We start from the raw sequence: 19,864 nt of genomic DNA, 5'->3' as shown, positions 1-19,864 counted from the left end.
GTAAAAAAAAATGGACCAATGTACTTTTAAATTCACTACTTTATCGACGACTTTTTCAAACATTAAAAAAAGAACAGCAGCAGCCTATCCTATAGCCTCCAGTATAGCTGGACACGTGACTTCTTCCCGTAAGTGAAAACCAGTGGTGGTCGACCAAGCAAGATGGCTGTTCTACAGCAAGCAGCGCGCAAACTATCTGATTACAAAGTGGGCTTAAACCTTTCTGCAAAAAGCAGATACAAGCAAAAAAATCTAACTATGCAATGGAATAGATATCTATACTTTATCAAAAAAAGATTGGTCGACTGATATCAGGGATTACACGTCGGACGCGTTCATAGACAAATCAAACTATTGTGCTCCAGGCGCCTACAACTTCTTTGTGTGTGGCTGGGTCAAAAAAATTGGTATCGAGACTCTCCTGGATACAGTAAATATGCTTCGTTTTTGCTCGGGTAAGGTTGCATTTCATGATTTAACTTTGCATCTAAGCTGCCATGTTTGTTGCTGTTGCACACGCTGTTTAAGAGTAGTGTGTTTTTTCCCGTCTTTATCAAAATATAGCTATAAAGTTAAAGTACCAATGGTTGTCACACACACACACACTAGGTGTGGCGAAATTATTCTCTGCATTTGACCCATCACCCTTGATATAGATGTCAACATTGTGTATGTGCTGAAAGCTTCGTTTATGATTGCATTCTACAACTCTGCTCCCTTGAACTAGAGTGTGAGCTGCATGATTTTGTCATCCGTTGTTTCCACAAATCTTTTCCGCCCTTTTTGATAATCTCTCAAGGAACTCTGAAGAAGCGGTTATCCTTTCTATGATTTGAACAAGTCGTCCAGACGAAAACAACACAAGCATAAGGCATTTTGTCTTCTGTCGCTCTTCATAGGAAGTCCTGAAAAGACAGTTGATGGGGGACTTTCTTAACAAAAATGAATAGAAAGACTAAAAATAACCCATTAAGTCACAAACATGGCACAATCACTTAACAGTGAACACAAGTCAAGAAAAACAAATTATTGCAATCCTTCCTCCCTTGAGTAGATGAATGATCAGTCGTCGTCAGCGAGTGAAACCAAGCATTAGGGCCAACTCGCCCTAGCTGGAAAGACTTGCTGGAGCACGAAAAGAGCGAGGAAGTGTTGTCCGTCATACAGATAAAACATTTGTTATAAGGAAATTAGATCGCATGTTAGTGTAAATTGAGATGGTGATTTTTATTGCAGCTTTAGTTATGATCTTTTTATCTTAATGTATTTCAAATATGTTTTCATGTGCAAACAGAATAATAATGATAATAATATTGTACTACATAATCATTTCAAATGATAATTATTATAAATAACAGCAATTTATTAATTATTACTTTATTAATGAATTAATGTCACATACACATATCGATGGCGATTGATGTAAGACTACAAGGGAAGCTAAGCTTTCCCTAAAATGTCAAAAATGACACTAAGTGGTCAAATATGTATTTTTTGTTTACATTTCATTGAATATATATGCACTAGAATGCGCTCAACTTTTGTTCAGAATCAGCTACTTTCACGACAGCTGATGCGACTTCTCATTCATTGTGGCAGCGTCACAGTGCATTAAACAGTGTTGAAGCTGAACGTCCATTGACTTTAACGGGGGTGCATAGAGTGGGTTGTTCCACTGCAGCCAAATTAGACAGTCGTTGGCTAAATACTCGTCTTTGTCCTGCCCACCGGACGCTCAGCATCCCTGAAAATAAATGAAAAGTTGGCTTGGCTTCAGCTGGCCTGGACTTTACTGCTGCATGATTAGATGATCTGTCTGAGGCTGAATTCATTTTTGAATGACAGCAAAATGAGCGAATCAGTGATCTTGAAATATAAAACACTGCAAAAACATTTTTCAAGTTTCATTCCGTTGTTCCAAGTTCCATCCATCCATTTTCGATAGGAGGATTTTAAAATCCTCTAAGTGGCGTTTTATTTGTAATATCGTGCATCTTTATAACTTTTATTTGTTAATGGACACTGTACTTGAGTTTAGAAATTACCTTGAAATAAACTCCCTCTACTTGAAAAACCAGCAGCCGCCACTGACACATGAGTACAGTCAAACGTCTAGAGAGACCACTCAAGGGAAACAGCTACTATATACAAACTCACATGCGAAACAATATGGAAGAAAACATAAAACAATTCGTATCAAAGCAAGTTTATCCTAAAAAAAGAGTAAAACATTGAATAATAATAATTGACCTCTAGATTCTACCAAGTGTGCTTGCGTTGCGGCTTTGGAGCCGATACTATACATTTCCACTCTAGTCATTTGTCAACTTCCAACAGCTCAGCTGTGTTGCATGTGTATGTCGTCACATCTCTAATACTCCAAAGCTCATACAAGCAGGAAGGGCTGGGGAATGATATGATTAAGATTGATGATTATGATACATTTCAAGTCGATTACTCGAGGTATGAAAAAGTATCAGTTCTCTGATGCATCAAGATTAGAATGTGGATGATTCTGAATCGATGGACAAATGTCCAAATGTTGATTATTTACGTATGTTGAATAAAGGAATAGAGATGGTTTTAAAATGTAGTATTAATGCTAACGTTCTTCAAACGTTAGTTCTAGATTCGGTTTTATCTAACCATAGGAGAACCATTAGCTAACATTCTTATAACGTTGTGTGTTAGCGCGGACACAAAAGAGAGGGCTAATAATGTACTAATAATAAATTATTAGTACATTTAACAAAAGGCTAACTGAACCCGTGTTAAAGCAAAGAATAACCAGCTAAGAAAAGGAAATTAAAAAGTAGAATATAAGTCAGGAGAAACAGCAAAGGCTAGCATAACTTGTCCTCTCCTCCTCACTCTGTGTGTGTCTGCGCTAACCAAGCTAACACATAACAATAAAAGAAAGTTAGCTCATGGTTCTCATACGGTTAGCTAGAACCAAACCTACATTTAACGTTTAGAGAACATTAGCAGTAATACCGCATTTTAGAACCGTTTAGAACCGTCTGTATTACTTTATTTAACATATGTGAATAACATATGTTTAGACATTTGTCCATCAATTCATGAATCGCCCACGTTCTAATTGTGATCCTTAATCGATAATTTTTCCCAACTCTAACCATAGGACTGATATTTTACTTTAAACTAATCTGTATTGTTATTAAAGATGATTTGCAAGTAGGAATGTTAACAGCTTAGTGTATGTAGCATCATAATTTGAAAATGGTAATGTTTACAATTTAAAACATCTTTATTATCCCCAGTGGGGTAATTTGTTAATTTTGGGTTTTGCATCACTGCACGTGTAAAATAATTTACTGTGTTATTTTATATTTGTTTAACTGTTGACTAAGGACTTTTTTTTAAATTAAATAATATGTTCATTTTATTTTATTTGCTTTGTTGTTTACTTTATATTGATATCATTTTAAACTAATCGCTACAGTTTGTTTTTTGTACAGATGTATTAAAACTGACAGGTTAAAACAATATCAAAAAATGTGAGATTATTCAAGATCAGATGATGTTAAAAAAATTAATCGCAATAATTTTTTTGCCATATCGCCCTGCCAATCAATCAACATCATGTATCATCGCTACAAATTTTGATATTAGTGGCCTCTACACAGAGTAAAAAAAATCTGGATATTAAATAAATGTCCAAGAAATATGAATTTTATAACACTATTTGTCTCTGCGAGGGAAGTTCTGGCAGCTATCGGTAAGTAGCCGCCATAGACATGTGGCCGCTAACACAGGTTTGACTATACTTCCAAATAAAAGAGAACACCTCCATGCTCATATGATAATGTTGCTACCTGTAGTATCTGTTTAACAGGGAGTTGTCTAAGGCACAAGAGGTCTTTGCAGCCTGTGTTCTTCAGGAAGACCAGATTGGCAGACTCAGCCTGTTCCAGTGTTGAATTGTAGATGTACGAGCCACTCATATCCACGGCCGCCTGGAAAAGACCCTTTGCAAGCGCAGACATCATCAGGGTCCATACAGACGTGCCACCTTGGAAAAAAATCATATTTCATTCAGTGCTGTGTTCTTGAAAGAAATATGTCAAAAACAAACTTTGACCAGTGGCCTGGGTTGATTTATAATGCAGTGAAAGCCACAGTTACAATCGCTTGCATGGATGTGTGACCCTCGTAAGCTAACAGATCAACAGATCAAAAATACCTTACTATGTGGCAGTATGCACATTTAATAAAGTCAAATACAAATAAGGCAACAAGAGAAGTATGCAACACGTCTCTTTTCTAAAGTAAATCTGTAAAGTAAAGCAGATATGGGCATCTACATCAACAATATGATTTACCTGAGAGGCTGGACAGGACTGATAAAAAATAAATCAATCAAAAATTTGATCAGTTAAAAATTGTTACAAATAAGAATTGAGATTTATTAGAAAATCTATTTTTTTGACATCCCTAGTAATAATAGTAATAATACAATATAATAATGAAAGATGCATACATTGATTTATAATCGAATCGTAGCCTCTGAATTGTAATCCAATCGTGAGGTGCCCAAAGTCAATGTTGTGGTCAAATAAAAGCCATCATTTATTTTCATACCTGAACTCTGCCCAAAGATGGTGACTTTTTCAGGATCCCCTCCAAAACCTTGGATGTTTCTTTGGACCCACTTTAATGCAGCAATTTGGTCCATGAAGCCATAGTTTCCTAAGAAACAATTAGAGCAATTAGTTTGTAATGTTCTGCATAACTATTGTTTTATTCTTGTAACTACTTCTTCCCTAAGGTTTACTTTGTGTTCTGAATATTGCTGTTCTGTGTGAGCAAATCATTCAAATGCTACTAGTATTTTGTACATGCGTCTCTACATCCAACCTATTCTTAAACCATAACCGTTTCCAAGTCAGAGCTCACAAAAACAGCTCTTTTCAGCTCAAAATATATATTAACATTGGTTGCACAACCTACCAATACCTACACTGTTCCAGGAGTGGGGTCAAAAATTACCCCAATTAAACTCAATTCAACACAATAACTGGGTAATTTTTTCAAAATCTTTAAACGAAGAGTTGTAATATTTTCATATTCCAGGTATTTCTCATAAAACATGTTTGTGACATGCGACCACTTGCATTTGTATTTATTTTTTAATTCATTTTAAGAAAGTGGGACAGCCAGAGTTTCTAAGAATAAAATGTTCATAGAAGATTGAATAGAAACTGCTTGAGGTCATATTTGACCCCACATGTGGAAGACAGGGGTAGTGATACAAAAACCTTGCCTTGTTTTCTTTGTATACTTTTCTTTTAATAAAGGGGAACTGCAATTGTTTTACATTTTACCTATCGTTTACAATCACTGACATGACGACAGATTTATAAATAATGATAAATGGGTTATAATTGTATAGCGCTTTTCTACCTTCAAGGTACTCAAAGCGATTTAACAGTATTACCACATTCACCCATTCACACACACATTCACACACTGATGGCGGGAGCTGCCATGCAAGGCGCTAACCAGCAGCCATCAGGAGCAAGGGGTGAAGTGTCTTGCCCAAGGACACAACGGACGTGACTAGGATGGTAGAAGGTGGGGATTGAACCCCAGTAACCAGCAACACTCCGATTGCTGGCACGGACACTTTACCAACTTCGCCACGCCGTACCGTAATTACTTAGTAAACAATCTTGCAAGAAGCATAAACAAGATAAACTTACAGCGTAGGACTCGTCAATTGCCATTTGAAGTTCCTTGGAGTAGGATTTGGATTCGACTGTGTATCTGGCAACCTCAGTCATGAGGAGTGGGAGGGGACAACAGAATTTTGACTGTGATTGCAGTACCATTTCTGGCCACAATCCTAGATCTGGCTCCTTTAAGTATACAAATTAACATATATTTGAAGTTGTCTTGAAACCACTTTTATTAAGGATATTGCAGAGCATCTCAAAAACGAAATTCACAACAAGACCTGTTTTAGTCAGGGAAAATATTTTTTACGATAATTAAGAAAAACTTTTTAAGTCAACAAAATTAACACTGCACAAAACTAATTTACAGTCCTGACTCCTGAATGTTTGGGCAGGGGAGCAAGACCCAAAATAAACAAATTGAATGAAGACCAAAAAGTTATAACCTGTTAACTCGGTACTTGCAAACATGTATCATCTTTGATACCAATACAGATTAGATAGTTTTCAAGTTAAAACCGGGGGTCACACTGCTAGTAGCTACTAAACTGCTCATGTTATGTGTGCTGTCAGCAGTATCGAGCTGTGCATACTCCACTTGCATTTTTACGCATTCCGTGTATTCACTTGCCTCACAACTCAAATTAATGTTTTATCCAGACGCATACATTTTCCAAATGTGGCCAAGTAGATGCATTGTGAGTTTCCTGGATGTCGTCTACATCGCTAAATGAAAAATCTAAGGAAGATAATCTTTCTGCCATCTTCCGCTACTTTTTTTAATATATAAATCGCCCGCTTGAATATTCCCTCTTCTCTTCTCCGACTCTTTTGTCGTCATATCAATCAATCAATGTTTATTTATATAGCCCTAAATCACAAGTGTCTCAAAGGGCTGCACAAGCCACAACGACATCTGTGGTACAGAGCCCACATAAGGGCAAGGAAAAATGGGACATCGATGTGAATGACTATGATAAAACTTGGAGAGGATCGCATATGTGGGTGACCCCCCCCCCCCCCCAGGGGAGACCGGATACAATGGACGTCGAGTGGGTCTGAAATAATATTGTGAAAGTACAGTCCATAGTAGATCTAACATGAGAGAGTCCAGTCCATAGTGGGGCCAGCAGGAGACCATCTCGAGCGGAGACGGGTCAGCAGCGCAGAGATGTCCCCAACCGATGCACAGGCGAGCGGTCCAGCCTGGATTCCAGGTCCATATGGGATGAGCGCGTCTATTGTGATTTCCCTTTGTGGTTCGATGACCCGCCCTATTTTGCCTCTGATTGGCCTGTCCGTAATGTTTTGCCCTAGTCTTAACCAATCGTGACTCATCATAGTAAACCAACCAACCAATCATGGATGTTCTTATACGTAAACCAACGAATCATCATTTATGTTTCCGGTATATTTTGTCCCCTACCCGTGGAGTTGCTTCGCTACGTAGCTTTGATTTTTAAGTTACTAATTTTTAATGGAAAACCGTAGTTTTTACCACTAGATTATCAAAAACCGTACTCATTACCGGAAAACCGTAGTTGTTGGCAGGTATGGCAAAGAGACAGATGAAGATTTTAACAAACATTGTAGGTCGGCAAAAAACGAAGAAAAATGGAAAATAATTGTTTATATTTTTACAGAGATAAAAAAAGATGGATTTCCGACTATAGACGGAAAAATCCCACGCCTGCACAATGCTTGTTGGAGCTTTATAAAAGTAAATACATTGGCACATCTGTTAATTGCTTCTATTCCGTCACGTGACTGACTTCTTCCCGGAAGTTGTGCAGCAAGCAGCGTGCAAACTATTTGAGTACGCAAATGGCCTAGATCTTCCTGTAAAATGCAGATATGAGCAATAAATCATAGACATTTTTACGCATTTCGTATATTCACTTGGGTGGTACTTTCTAAAGTGAATGAACTCATTTGTTGTGTTGCCGGCTGCGTTTCACATACCTTGTACATCGGCTTGATTTACTCCACATAACTTTGGCAACCAGAACCACCATCACACAACCGACGTTGAGTTATATATCATTTTTCTTAACAATAGCCTCATTTTTGAGGCCAACTACACAGTGGCAGAGGGGTTAGTGCATCTGCCTCACAATACGAAGGTCCTGAGTAGTCTTGGGTTCAATCCCGGGCTCGGGATCTTTCTGTGTGGAGTTTGCATGTTCTCCCTGTGACTGTGTGGGTTCCCTCCGGGTACTCCGGCTTCCTCCCACATCCAAAGACATGCACCTGGGGATAAGTTGATTGGCAACACTAAATTGGCCCTAGTGTGTAGATGTGAGTGTGAATGTTGTCTGTCTATCTGTGTTGGCCCTGCGATGAGGTGGCGACTTGTCCAGGGTGTACCCCACCTTCCGCCCGATTGCAGCTGAGATAGGCTCCAGCGCCCCCCGCGACCCCAAAGGGAATAAGCGGTAGGAAATGGATGGATGGACTACAAGTGTCCCGACTCACATTTAATTTGTTGCCCTTAGCTGCGCGTTCAACCCCAAATTTGCTCACTCTGTTCACTTTTGCGGTACCTTATCACCGCAAGTTGAATGTGAAAGGTCAATTTTGATTGGTTGTTGTCAAGGAAATTTCTGCCATGTTTGATCAGATTAATATGCTCACAGCTGATCCACCATAATCAATCTGGATTTCATCACAGTCTAAGATCACGATCATATCATCAATCAGTCCTTTTTCCTGTAATAACTACCGTACATCAATCAATCAAAGATTTGATTGGTTGATTAGCTGATTGATTGATACATCCATGTGACATTACTGACACCTAGCGACCAGTGTGTATTATGAGATATCATCACAATCTGTTTATTTGTGGGTATCCCCATTAGCTGTGCTCATAAAAATATTAATACCACAAATTAGAATTAACTCCTTAGTCAAAGACAGCAGTAATACAGAACTGCATCATCACACTCAGTACGTTTCCATGCACTAAATTAGTCTGATTTCTCAAGGAATTTGGTTTCTTCTATTTTTACACTTACATGTGAAGTCCATGCTCTCTCCCTAATTCGACTGGCCGTACCCCGTGGGCTTTTCATACAATAGGGGGTGATTGTGGTCATTTCAGCTTTGAGAATGTAAATAGACAAAGAGAATACAGAATTACAGTGATACGCGCTTTTCATTCCAAAACATCCAAAAAAGGGGCATGGTTAGGGGCATGGTAACCATGACATCATCGAGTAATTTGCCTTAACTGCTATGATTTTCATTAAAAACATTTTTTTTACTAGTCTATTTTACAATTGACTCCTTATTTTTATCCTGCTTCTAAATGTGTGTTTTAACTCCTGTGTAGCTCTTTGTGAAACTTTTGTTTTATAGAATGTGCTATATAAATACAACGGATAGGATTAAAATAGGCAAAAAAATGTATACATACATTTAAAAACAAATCTGGTATTAATTAACATTAAGATATATATTTTTGGCGCCATATTTTTTTACATTGTTGCTAATGTGCAATGTAGTTTGAGAATTTTTCAAGTGTCATTCTTGAGACTTATAATGACTTTTTTAAATCAAAAACTGCTAGCAACAAATCTAATCTTATGATGTTATTATAAAATGCAGTTGTGTTTAGAGAATCCTAACTTCTGTCCCTCGATGTCCCTGACGAAAGAGGCGAGCTATGGCAAGCATGACATCACACTTGCTTCTCGCTGCTCCAGTTGACCTTTCACTTCTTAGAAGCCGCCACTGTCATCCTTATATTTGCACATTTTGTATATTGCTGTCCACGGGTATATCTGGTTACGTCCACATCGCAGACATGCTGACAACGCTCCAGACAATGACGTGCGTCTTGATTTCTTCTGAGGGGCTACAATATATTACTTTAATTCGTTTTCAAGTAAAAAAAAAAAATATATATATTTTCATGGTGTGGCGGTAAAAAAAGAGCCGTGGCGATCTGCCACATTCAATTACATTAAGGGGAAACCCTGTCACATATTTAAAGTACGAAGCACATAAATCAAACTCACCTGAAGTGTTTTTGAGAGAACCTTCCCTTAGTATCTCCAGTGCCATGAAGCCAAATGCATTGAGTCTGTAGTTAAAGCTGACATACACCATCTGTGTTTCTGCTGCAAGCTTCTCTGTCGGTGAGTAGCCATGTTCTCCACCACTTAACATGTGCAGGTAGCCTCCATGGATCCAGACCATGACTGGCAGCTTTGAGTTGGCCTGCAGCGTTGGAGTCCACACGTTGATGAAGAGGCAGTCTTCCTGGCCCATCAGCTTGCCTTCACTTGATAAAGGCCGCACCTGGGTACACATGCTACGAAAGCGGCTGGCGTCAGTGACTCCATCCGGACACACCGGGTCAGCTGGAGGTGCCCAGCGCAGATTACCAACTGGTGGAGCAGCATATGGAATGCCTTTAAAGGAGTAGGCGCCATTTTTCTGTCAAACAAAAGATTAAAACACAATTAATTCAGTCATTACATGAATAGTTTAGAGCTGAGACAATCAATCAGCCAACAGACCCTGCGGACACGACTTACGTTAGCACCAGAGACCACAATCAGGCATGTGATTTGAACTTAATGAAAAACAATGAAAATAAACTGTGGGCCAAGTCCAGGGTGGGGGGACAAGGGAGTGGTTCATTCACACATTACTTTGGCATTTTTGGCTCTGACATGAGCCTTCCTGGCAAAGTTCTAAGCAGCTTGCATTTTCCTTTTTGTTTCTGCTTTAGTGGATTCTGCCTTGGATTTTATAGCCAATTTCTGTCTCTTCGACTCCCTCTCCACTTCTAACTGCTACAAATGCAAAAATCATAAAGAGTACAAACAATGTTTATTCTATTAGCTAAGTTCCTTTATCTGAATAGCCATTTGTGATTTATAGCATGAAATAACAAATATATTTCAGTCATGTTGTTTATGTTTCAAAATGATTGAACTATTCAATGTCAAAATATAAACAGTAGAACAACATGTCAGCTACTGTCTTGTTCTAAAACACTAATGAAAATGAAATGTAGCATTTAGACAGGCTATTCTGTAGTAAAAGTCATCACGTCTGCCACAATCATGTGTGTTCTTAAATGTGTATTCCACGTCTTCCATGTCGAGTTAGTTTTGATTTGGGCTTACATGGTAAACAGCACAGTGGAAGAGGGGTTAGTGCGTCTGCCTCACAATACGAAGGTCCTGAGTAGTCGTGAGTTCAATCCCGGCCTCGGGATCTTTCTGTGTGGAGTTTGCATGTTCTCCCTGTGACTGCGTGGGTTCCCTCCGGGTACTCCGGCTTCCTCCCACCTCCAAAGACATGCACCTGGGGATAGGTTGATTGGCAACACTAAAAATTGGCCCTAGTGTCTGAATGTGAGTGTGAATGTTGTCTGTCTATCTGTGTTGGCCCTGTGATGAGGTGGCGACTTGTCCAGGGTTTACCCTGCCTTCCGCCCGATTGTAGCTGAGATAGGCTCCAGCGCCCCCCGCGACCCCGAAGGGAATACGCGGTAGAAAATGGATGGATGGATGGTAAACAATCAAATTAATGTTTTAACCAGACGCATACATTTTCCAAATGTGGCCAAGTAGACGCATTGTGGGTTTCCTAAATGTCGTCTACATCGCTAAAAGAAAAACCTAGGAAAGATAATCTTTCTGCCATCTTCCACTACTTTTTTTAATATATAAATCGCCTGCTTGAATATGATTTTTAAGTTAATAATTTTTAATGGAAAACCGTAGTTTTTACCACTGGATTATCAAAAACCGTACTCATTACGGGAAAACCGTAGTTGTTGGCAGGTATGGCAAAGAGACGGATAAAGATTTTAACACACATTGTAGGTCGGCAAAAAACGAAGAAAAATGGAAAATAATTGTTTATATTTTTACAGAGATAAAAAAGACGGATTTCCGACTATATACGGAAAAATCACATGCCTGCACAATGCTTGTTGGAGCTTTATAAAAGTAACTTTCATTGGCACGTCTGTTACCGGTAATTGCTTCTATTCCGTCACGTGACTTCTTCCCGGAAGTTGTGCAGCATGCAGCGTGCAAACTATTTGAGTACGCAAGTGGCCCAGATCTTCCTGTAAAATGCAGATATGAGCAATAAATTGAACTATGCAATGGAATAGATCCCCATACATTATCAAAAAAAGATTTGTTAAGTGATGTCAAGTATTACCTGTCAGTGGAGTTCCCAGCCATATTGAACTATATCCTGTACTCCAGACCTCATTGTACATGACAAAATAGATAAAAACTTGCAAAAGCATGGAGACCTACAACTTCCTTGTGTATCAAGGAAATTGGTATCAATACTCTCCCGGATAAATCATGCATCGTTTTTGCTTGGGTAAGGTTGCATTTCAAGATTTAACTTCCCGTCTACTGCCACGTTTGTTGCCTTTCTGTTGACTGTGCCGTTTACGAGTACGCACGTTTTTTTCGTCTTTATCAAAACATAACTTTACACCTCAACATTGTTCAAAGCTTCATTTATGATTGTTGCCTTTGGTAAAAACTTAACTCTTTAAGGTTTTGCTCACATTTGCTTTCTTTTATTTAGACTCGCCCAGTTGGTGTTTTACGAAATGTGTTTTAAGAAATACAAATATTAAACAGTAAATACTAAATGCAAAAAGTATATCAAACAAACCTTTAATGACGTGATCATTGCAAACTTGTGCATTATTGGCCTCTGCTCGGTTGGACTGTAATGAATGCCAATTTCTCGTCATTTTTCATATAATATTGTACTCTTTCACCCTTCTTGATTACCTGTCGAGGAACTCTGAAGAAACGTTATCCTTTTCATGACTTGAAAGGTTTGTACAGCTGAAAACAACACAAGCATAGGGCATTTTTCTTCGAGAAAGGCTAAATGGCCCCGCGTAGTTGAAAAACAGACGCTAACTGGACCACCACACATACTTAATGAGTCGGACATGACGTCATGTAAATCAAATTAATATTAACATATTATCATGTCACATAAGTCAACATTGGCCAGAAATGTAGACATCTAGCGAAATTCTAGTTTTTGTTCCTTTTCATTCATATATTACGTTTACTGAAAACAGACCGCTGTCTTGTAGAAAAACTATAACGTCACCGTGTGGTGCTGCTGTTACAAGTTTACAAACTTAATGTCATGCAAATTACACAAACGTTCATACTATACAGTGGTATCCCAATTTACAAGTACCTTAATTTATAAAGGGGCCACCTTTGCAAAACCAACATTTTTTTTACCTGGTAGTACCTGTGCATTTGGGATCTGCATAAGTCCCGAAAACCTGAAATCAAGCCGTGAAGGCATTGCAGAGATATTTATAAAACAATCTTGCTTTTCTTCTCACTTCCTCTAAACAGTCCGTTTGGAATTTTGTTCAAGTGTGACCTCAGCGGATTATCCATATACGGTAGACATTTACCCAAACATCCTGGAGCGAGTCAGCCAATCTAAAACTGGCTGTGCTACAATATCATGTCAACGATGAAACCAAATGAAGGAAAATGCTCTGTTGTTTGTTTGCCGTAACCAGCACAAGTCACTACACAAACGTGTTAGCCTTTCAGTGTTTTAAAAATAGGGAAACAAATTGTGATATGAGCCCTTTAACTTACGAGTAATTTGAAATATGATCTGTCTCAGCTTTTGGTTATGCCTCAAATAGCGAGCATACCTTCTGTTATAAGCATTTTCACTGTCGGTAATATTTGTAACAGAGTTTTGTCATTTGAGCGACAAAGAATTAATATAGTGTTACACGTTGTTCCTGCTTTTTTTTTACACAACAAACAAACAAGCTTTGATTAGACAGTTGAAGTGTGCGCGTGAGCACCACACAAGATCGACATCCTGCCCTCCAACCATTCGAACAAAGAAAGTTAGTGCAAAGGAGGAAAAGTGAACGACCAAATCAGAGAAACTAACTATCAAAAATATGTCCTACCTGTAAACGGCCTACACGGCGAGTCAGCCCCGCGGTGCTGTCTGTCTACATCACACAAGCTGCAGTAAGTCTTCAGCATGCAACCACAAACATCAAAACAACAAACATTTATCCATACATATATTGAGGAGCTGCAGATGCTGTGTTTCATATGTTTCAATTAGTTTTGTATCATCTTGACTTAACAAAATGGACGATCGGCCTTTACCTTTGGTATAGAGACAAACATATAATTTAGCTGACTTCTCCGGTCTGCCATTCAAATATGTGTGTGTGCAAGATAAACAGCGATTTCCTAGTTCCTACACAGACAGTATGGCCAGAGCTCACGAAAGAAACAAGCAATCAGCTCTACGAGAACCGTTTGCTTATTATAAGCGGATAATAAGCGGAGTAGGCAACACTGGACAAATAAGATGCAAGTACAAATGTTCGGAGGCACGAGGTCCGTCGTGAAACAAATAGTGCTCGAAAGTTGAAGTACCACTGTATTTTATATACATTAGATCCAGTAGATTTGTAACTTCAGTCGGGCCTAGCCTCCAATGGATGGAGGAGGAGGGATCAATGTCCGATTATTTATTTTGACTTTGGATCATTTTTAAGACTTTCTATTGGAAATATGTGTGAATTACATTAGATTGGTCAGATCATAGATCTGACCAATCTGTCTATGAGCATGAACTGATGAAGCCTACTGAGGTATTGGCACCAGGGTTAGACTAGATTTGACCAATCTAAGTCTAAGACTAGATCTGACCAAGTCTTTGAGCATACTCGGATGAGAGGCAAAACGTCTTCTAAGACAAACCAAACAGTACAGTTGCGATCGATTGAATGCCCGGAGATTACAATGACCTGCATGAATGAGAGCATTCAAAGACCCGTTCACCCAATTCTTCCTCATCATCCTATCTGGATAAGGTGCCGGTCAAATACAGCATACCAGGTTGGTGGATCAAGAGATGAAAAGGGAAATTACATACCGGTAATACCAGGGCTGCCAAGCCCCACACTTGGAAATTCACGCAATTTAACACTCTCTCACACCACACGCCACACTTGACATTTCTCACGCATGTATTTCCCCATTCATTACTCTATATGTATTTTTTTCATTAACATAAACTTTGGCTTTCGTGGCTTGCCGTCACTGACTGAGCTGACCAATCTTATTAGTCCCTTGAGCCTAAATCTAACAAACCATGAAAGGCACCACACAATATAAACCAATCATCATTGCTACGATCTGTGAGCGAATCAACTTGACTCTTTTGGCGGTAAGGCATAATCTGACTTGTGACTGGATCGAGATGGAGGAAGAGGATAGTGGCGAATTTCTTCAAGTACTACTAAATTGCAAGGAAAAAAAGGACAAGGATTGGATTGAATGGATAACACGAGATATGTATTAAAAAAATCTAATTGATGAAAATTTACCAAATCCTGGCATACCGCAGTGGATATACGGCATTCCAGATGTGGATATACAATTATTAAAGAATAGAAGTTTAAATCATTATCAGATAGAAAAGTGAATTTATTATAATCATTCAGAATTTGTGAAAATGTACACAGATGCCTAAAACTTTAAAAAAAAAAAAAAAAAAAAAAGGTGGGAGCTTCAGCGGTTATTACACAAGAAAACATAGTATTGAATACAATAATTAGTGACAAGTTATCGTTTTTTAGGTAGAAATTAATTACAATTTACATAGCAGTTAAATGAACAGTGGAAAATAAAGTAAATACAGTTGTGAAGTGAAGTGAAGTGAATTATATTTATATAGCGCTTTTTCTCTAGTGACTCAAAGCGCTTTTACATAGTGAAACCCAATATCTAAGTTACATTTAAACCAGTGTGGGTGGCACTGGGAGCAGGTGGGTAAAGTGTCTTGCCCAAGGACACAACGGCAGTGACTAGGATGGCTGAAGCGGGTATCGAACCTGTAACCCTCAAGTTGCTGGCACGGCCACTCTACCAACCGAGCTATATATAAGTTGTGTGCTCAGACTGTAGCAGTGCATTTAAACAGCATAAAATATAGCTTCAGAAACAAGACAGGATTTAATATATGAAATAGAATCGGAAATCTTTAGAACATATAAAGCTGGAAGTGTGGTAAAATCGATTTAAAAAAATGGCAGGATAATTGTAATAAAGAAAGAAAAGGTAAGCAGTATTACAAAGTCCAGACGAGTGTAGGAGTAATAAGAGGAGGTAATAGAACTAGGAAAGAGGAAGATATTGTTACTAGAATGAGGTTATGCCAAATATCTAAATAGTTCATTGAAATTAATAGGGAAACGTAACGCAGGCTTGTGTGATTATTGTCATCCAATAGAAAATGTGTACCGGTAATCGTAGAGGTGGGAATTTTTGGCCACCTCACAATTTGATTGCGGTTACAATTCAGGAGCTAGGATTCGATTAAAAATCGATTATTGATGCATCTTTGATTTATGTTTATTGATGCCGTTTTACATTTCTTTTTGTTTTACTAAATAAGCATTCATCACTTGCAACTTTTAAAAACAGTGCATTTGCAATAAGATACAGCTGAATAATTTCCATGACATATATCAAATTAATGGAAATGTGTGCAAAACTGGAACATAAGTGCCCTTAAATGCAGTAAGGAGCTGGTCGGATCTCTTGATGAGGTGGTTCGCTGCAGTCAGCCAAATTTTAGAACTGTCTGCATTACTTTATTTACAATGAATAAATATTTGATTATTGATGTTTACTAATCAATTTTACAACCGCCTATGTCTGAATTGCAATGCATCTATATTTTCCTCACCTATATTTAATACAGAATACAGTGAAAGACGATGGAGGTGAGGACAACAGTCTTAAGGTATAAATCGACGTTTTAAATAGACCAAATCTGCTGGGTCAAAAGTATACATACAGCAATGTTAATATTTGGTTACATGTCCCTTGGCAAGTTTCACTGCAATACGGCGCTTTTGGTAGCCATCCACAAGCTTCTGGAAAGCTTCTGGTTGAATTTTTGACCACTCCTCTTGACAAAATTGGTGCAGTTCAGCTAAATTTGTTGGTTTTCTGACATGGACTTGTTTCTTCAGCATTGTCCACATGTTCTCAATGGGGTTTAAGTCAGGACTTTGGGAAGGCCATTCTAAAACCTTAATTCTAGCCTGATTTCGCCATTCCTTTACCACTTTTGACATGTGTTTGGGGTCATTGTCCTGTTGGAACACCCAACTGCACTCAAGACCCCAACTCCGGGCTGATGATTTTAGAGGTAATCCTCCTTTTTCATTGTCCCATTACTCTCTGTAAAGCACCAGTTCCATTGGCAGCAAAACAGGCCCAGAGCATAACACTACCACCACCATGCTTGACGGTAGGATTGGTGTTTCTGGGATTAAAGGCCTCACCCTTTCTCCTCCAAACATATTGCTGGGTATTGTGGTCAAACAGCTCAATTTTTGTTTCATCTGACCACAGAATTTTCCTCCAGAAGGTCTTATCTCTGTCCATGTGATCAGCAGCAAACTTTAGACGAGCCTTAAGGTGTCGTTTCAGGAGCAAGGGCTTCCTTTTTGCATGGTAGCCTCTCAGTCCATGGCGATGCAAAACACGCTTGACTGTGGACACTGACACCTGTGTTCCAGCAGCTTCCAATTAATTGCAGACCTGCTTTTTGGTGGTTCTCAGTTGACTCTTGACCATCCTGACAAATTTTATCTCTGCAGCAGGTGATAGCTTGCGTTTTCTTCCTGATCATGGCAGTGACAAAACTGTGCCATGCACTTTAGACTTACGAACAATTGTCTGCACAGTTGTTCTTGGGACCTTAAGCTGCTTTGAAATGGCTCCAAGTGACTTTCCTGACTTGTTCAAGTCAATGATTCGTTTTTTCAGATCTGTGCTGAGTTTCCTTCCCATAGTCGCGTTTGTAACGGAGTCAAATGACTGCATCACATGAGCCCCATTTAAATGGGTTTAGAGAAGTCAACAGATGTCGTCAATCATAATCACTCACATGAAGTTAAGAGGCCATGCTATGAAGCTAATTTGATTTGATTGTAAATTTTCTACATCACCAAAATTGATAATGTATGTTGCTGTAGGTATACCTGTACTTGTGACCCAGCAGGTTTGGTCACATTTTCAGTAGACCCATAATAAATTCATAAAAGAACCAAACTTCATGAATGTTTTTTGTGACAAACAAGTATGTGCTTCAAACACTCTATCACAAAAAAATAAGAGTTGTAGAAATGTTTGGAAACTCAAGACAGCCATGATATTATCTCCTTCACAAGTGTATGTAAACTTTTGACCACGACTGTACATATATAAACTAGGGCTGCAACAACTAATCGATTAAATCGATTAAAATCGATTATAAAAATAGTTGGCGATTAATTTAGTCATCGATTTGTTGGATCTATGCTATGCGCATGCGCTGAGGCTACATTTTTATTATTTTTTTTAACCTTTATTTATAAACTGCAACATTTACAAACAGCTGAGAAACAATAATCAAAATAATAGGGGTATAACAGTATGTGTATTTGTATCAAACCGTTTCGGTTCGGTGCAGAGGTGTACCGAACGAGTTTCCACACGGACATATTAAGTAGCGTACTGCACGTTGTGTAAACAATACTCAAAATGCCGGACATTTGAGGCATTTATGAAACTCCGCCCTGACAGCTCCGCAAAAGAGGACATGTCCGGTGAAAAGACGTATGGTCAGTCAATCGTAGCCTGTTAGCTGCTAGCATGCTAGCAAAAGAGAACATGTCACTAGCAGCGACCGGGCTAGGTCCTGACCATACGTCCTCTTTTCACCGGACATGTCCTCTTTTGCGGGGCTGTCGGGCGGTGTTTCTTAAATGCCTCAAATGTCTGGCATTTTGAGTTAGGGTTGCGTGTATTTTCAATGTACGTTCAGGGTTAAGAAGGTTAAAAACACAACAAATTGTGCGCGCAGCAGCATTCGTGAGGGAGGGGGCGAGACAGAGAGAGCGAGAGAGTTGTGATAAACGCGCATGCGTCATCAGGCTCTGCTTTTTATCGATAGATTTATCAGATTTAATTTTTTATTATCTATAGCAGGGGTATCAAAAGTGTGCATTTTTGTAACATTTTCCTTGTTTTATTTGGCAAGTTGAAAGAACATGGCGCCAGTATGCTGGTTTTTTCCAATAAAATACTGGAAAGGATAGAAATGTAGTTTGTCTCTTTTATCCGATTATTAATCGAAGTAATAATTGACAGATTAATCAATTATGAAGTGAAGTGAATTACATTTATATAGCGCTTTTTCTCAAGTGACTCAAAGCGCTTTACATTGTGAAACCCAATATCTAAGTTACATTTAAACCAGTGTGAGTGGCACTGGGCCTAGCCTCCAATGGATGGAGGCTAGGTAAAGTGTCTTGCCCAAGGACACAACGGCAGTGACTAGGATGGCGGAAGCGGGGATCAAACCTGCAACCCTCAAGTTGCTAGCACGGCCGCTCTACCAACCGAGCTATACCGCCCCAAATGATTATCAAATGAATCGTTAGTTGCAGCCCTAATATAAACAACTTTCAATACAGGGGTAGATTTTGTGAGACTGCATAATAAGCCAGGGTTCTACAGTGAGACCAATTTACTCGCATTTGCGACTAAAAATAGATTGTAGGACAAGAAAAATAAAACAGTAGCACTTGTGTAAATCCGGATTTCAACCCTTAAAATAAATCCATAGAAAGTGAATCAAATAGAGTAAGATTTAGGGGAAAGAAACATTGTTGTCAGCAGACCATGCTAGCATTATATCAACTCTCTGATCATCTGTTCAGCGCAGCCCTGGTCACGTGTACACAGCATCGTTGCTCTCGCGACATGCTAGTTTAGCTGCTAGTAAAACAACTAGCCAGTCACCGAGGATTTCCTTTCAATCCCTAAAGATACAAACTTGATAGTAAATAAACCTAAGTTTCCAATACTAAATGTTGTGCTCATTCATGTTGATAGGGATTTAACGTTTAGGGGACATATTGTAATGAAATAAGTAAACATACTTCGTTGGCCTTGTAGCGGTTGGCTACGGGGCTACATGGCTTTGACTGGAGCTGGGACTTCAGAGACGTGGATGCGAAGTGATGTGTGTTGTGGGGGTTAAAGGTTGTTTGAGAGTTGCCAGGAAAATAAGAGACCCAGAATTTTCAC

General features: G+C 38.9%; 1 protein-coding gene across 2 annotated transcripts in view; it reads right to left on the bottom strand.

Moving 5' to 3' along the window:
* The window catches only part of LOC133608566 (para-nitrobenzyl esterase), a 55,770-nt gene that overhangs the window by 31,614 nt on the left and 4,292 nt on the right, over positions 1 to 19,864 (bottom strand). For both annotated transcript variants that reach the window (XM_061963877.2, XM_061963876.2), the window contains exons 3-5: positions 9,719 to 10,139; positions 4,603 to 4,710; positions 3,837 to 4,033 (exon numbers count right to left, since the gene is read on the bottom strand). In XM_061963877.2, coding sequence (XP_061819861.1) covers positions 3,837 to 4,033; positions 4,603 to 4,710; positions 9,719 to 10,139 — 726 coding nt within the window. The remainder of the gene's footprint in view (positions 1 to 3,836; positions 4,034 to 4,602; positions 4,711 to 9,718; positions 10,140 to 19,864) is intronic.

The sequence above is a fragment of the Nerophis lumbriciformis genome, linkage group LG06, assembly GCF_033978685.3.
Source record: "Nerophis lumbriciformis linkage group LG06, RoL_Nlum_v2.1, whole genome shotgun sequence".
Classification (NCBI taxonomy): Eukaryota; Metazoa; Chordata; class Actinopteri; order Syngnathiformes; family Syngnathidae; genus Nerophis; species Nerophis lumbriciformis.
The sequence above is the reverse complement of the archived record's forward strand: the minus strand, read 5'-3'. Positions and strand labels throughout refer to the sequence as shown.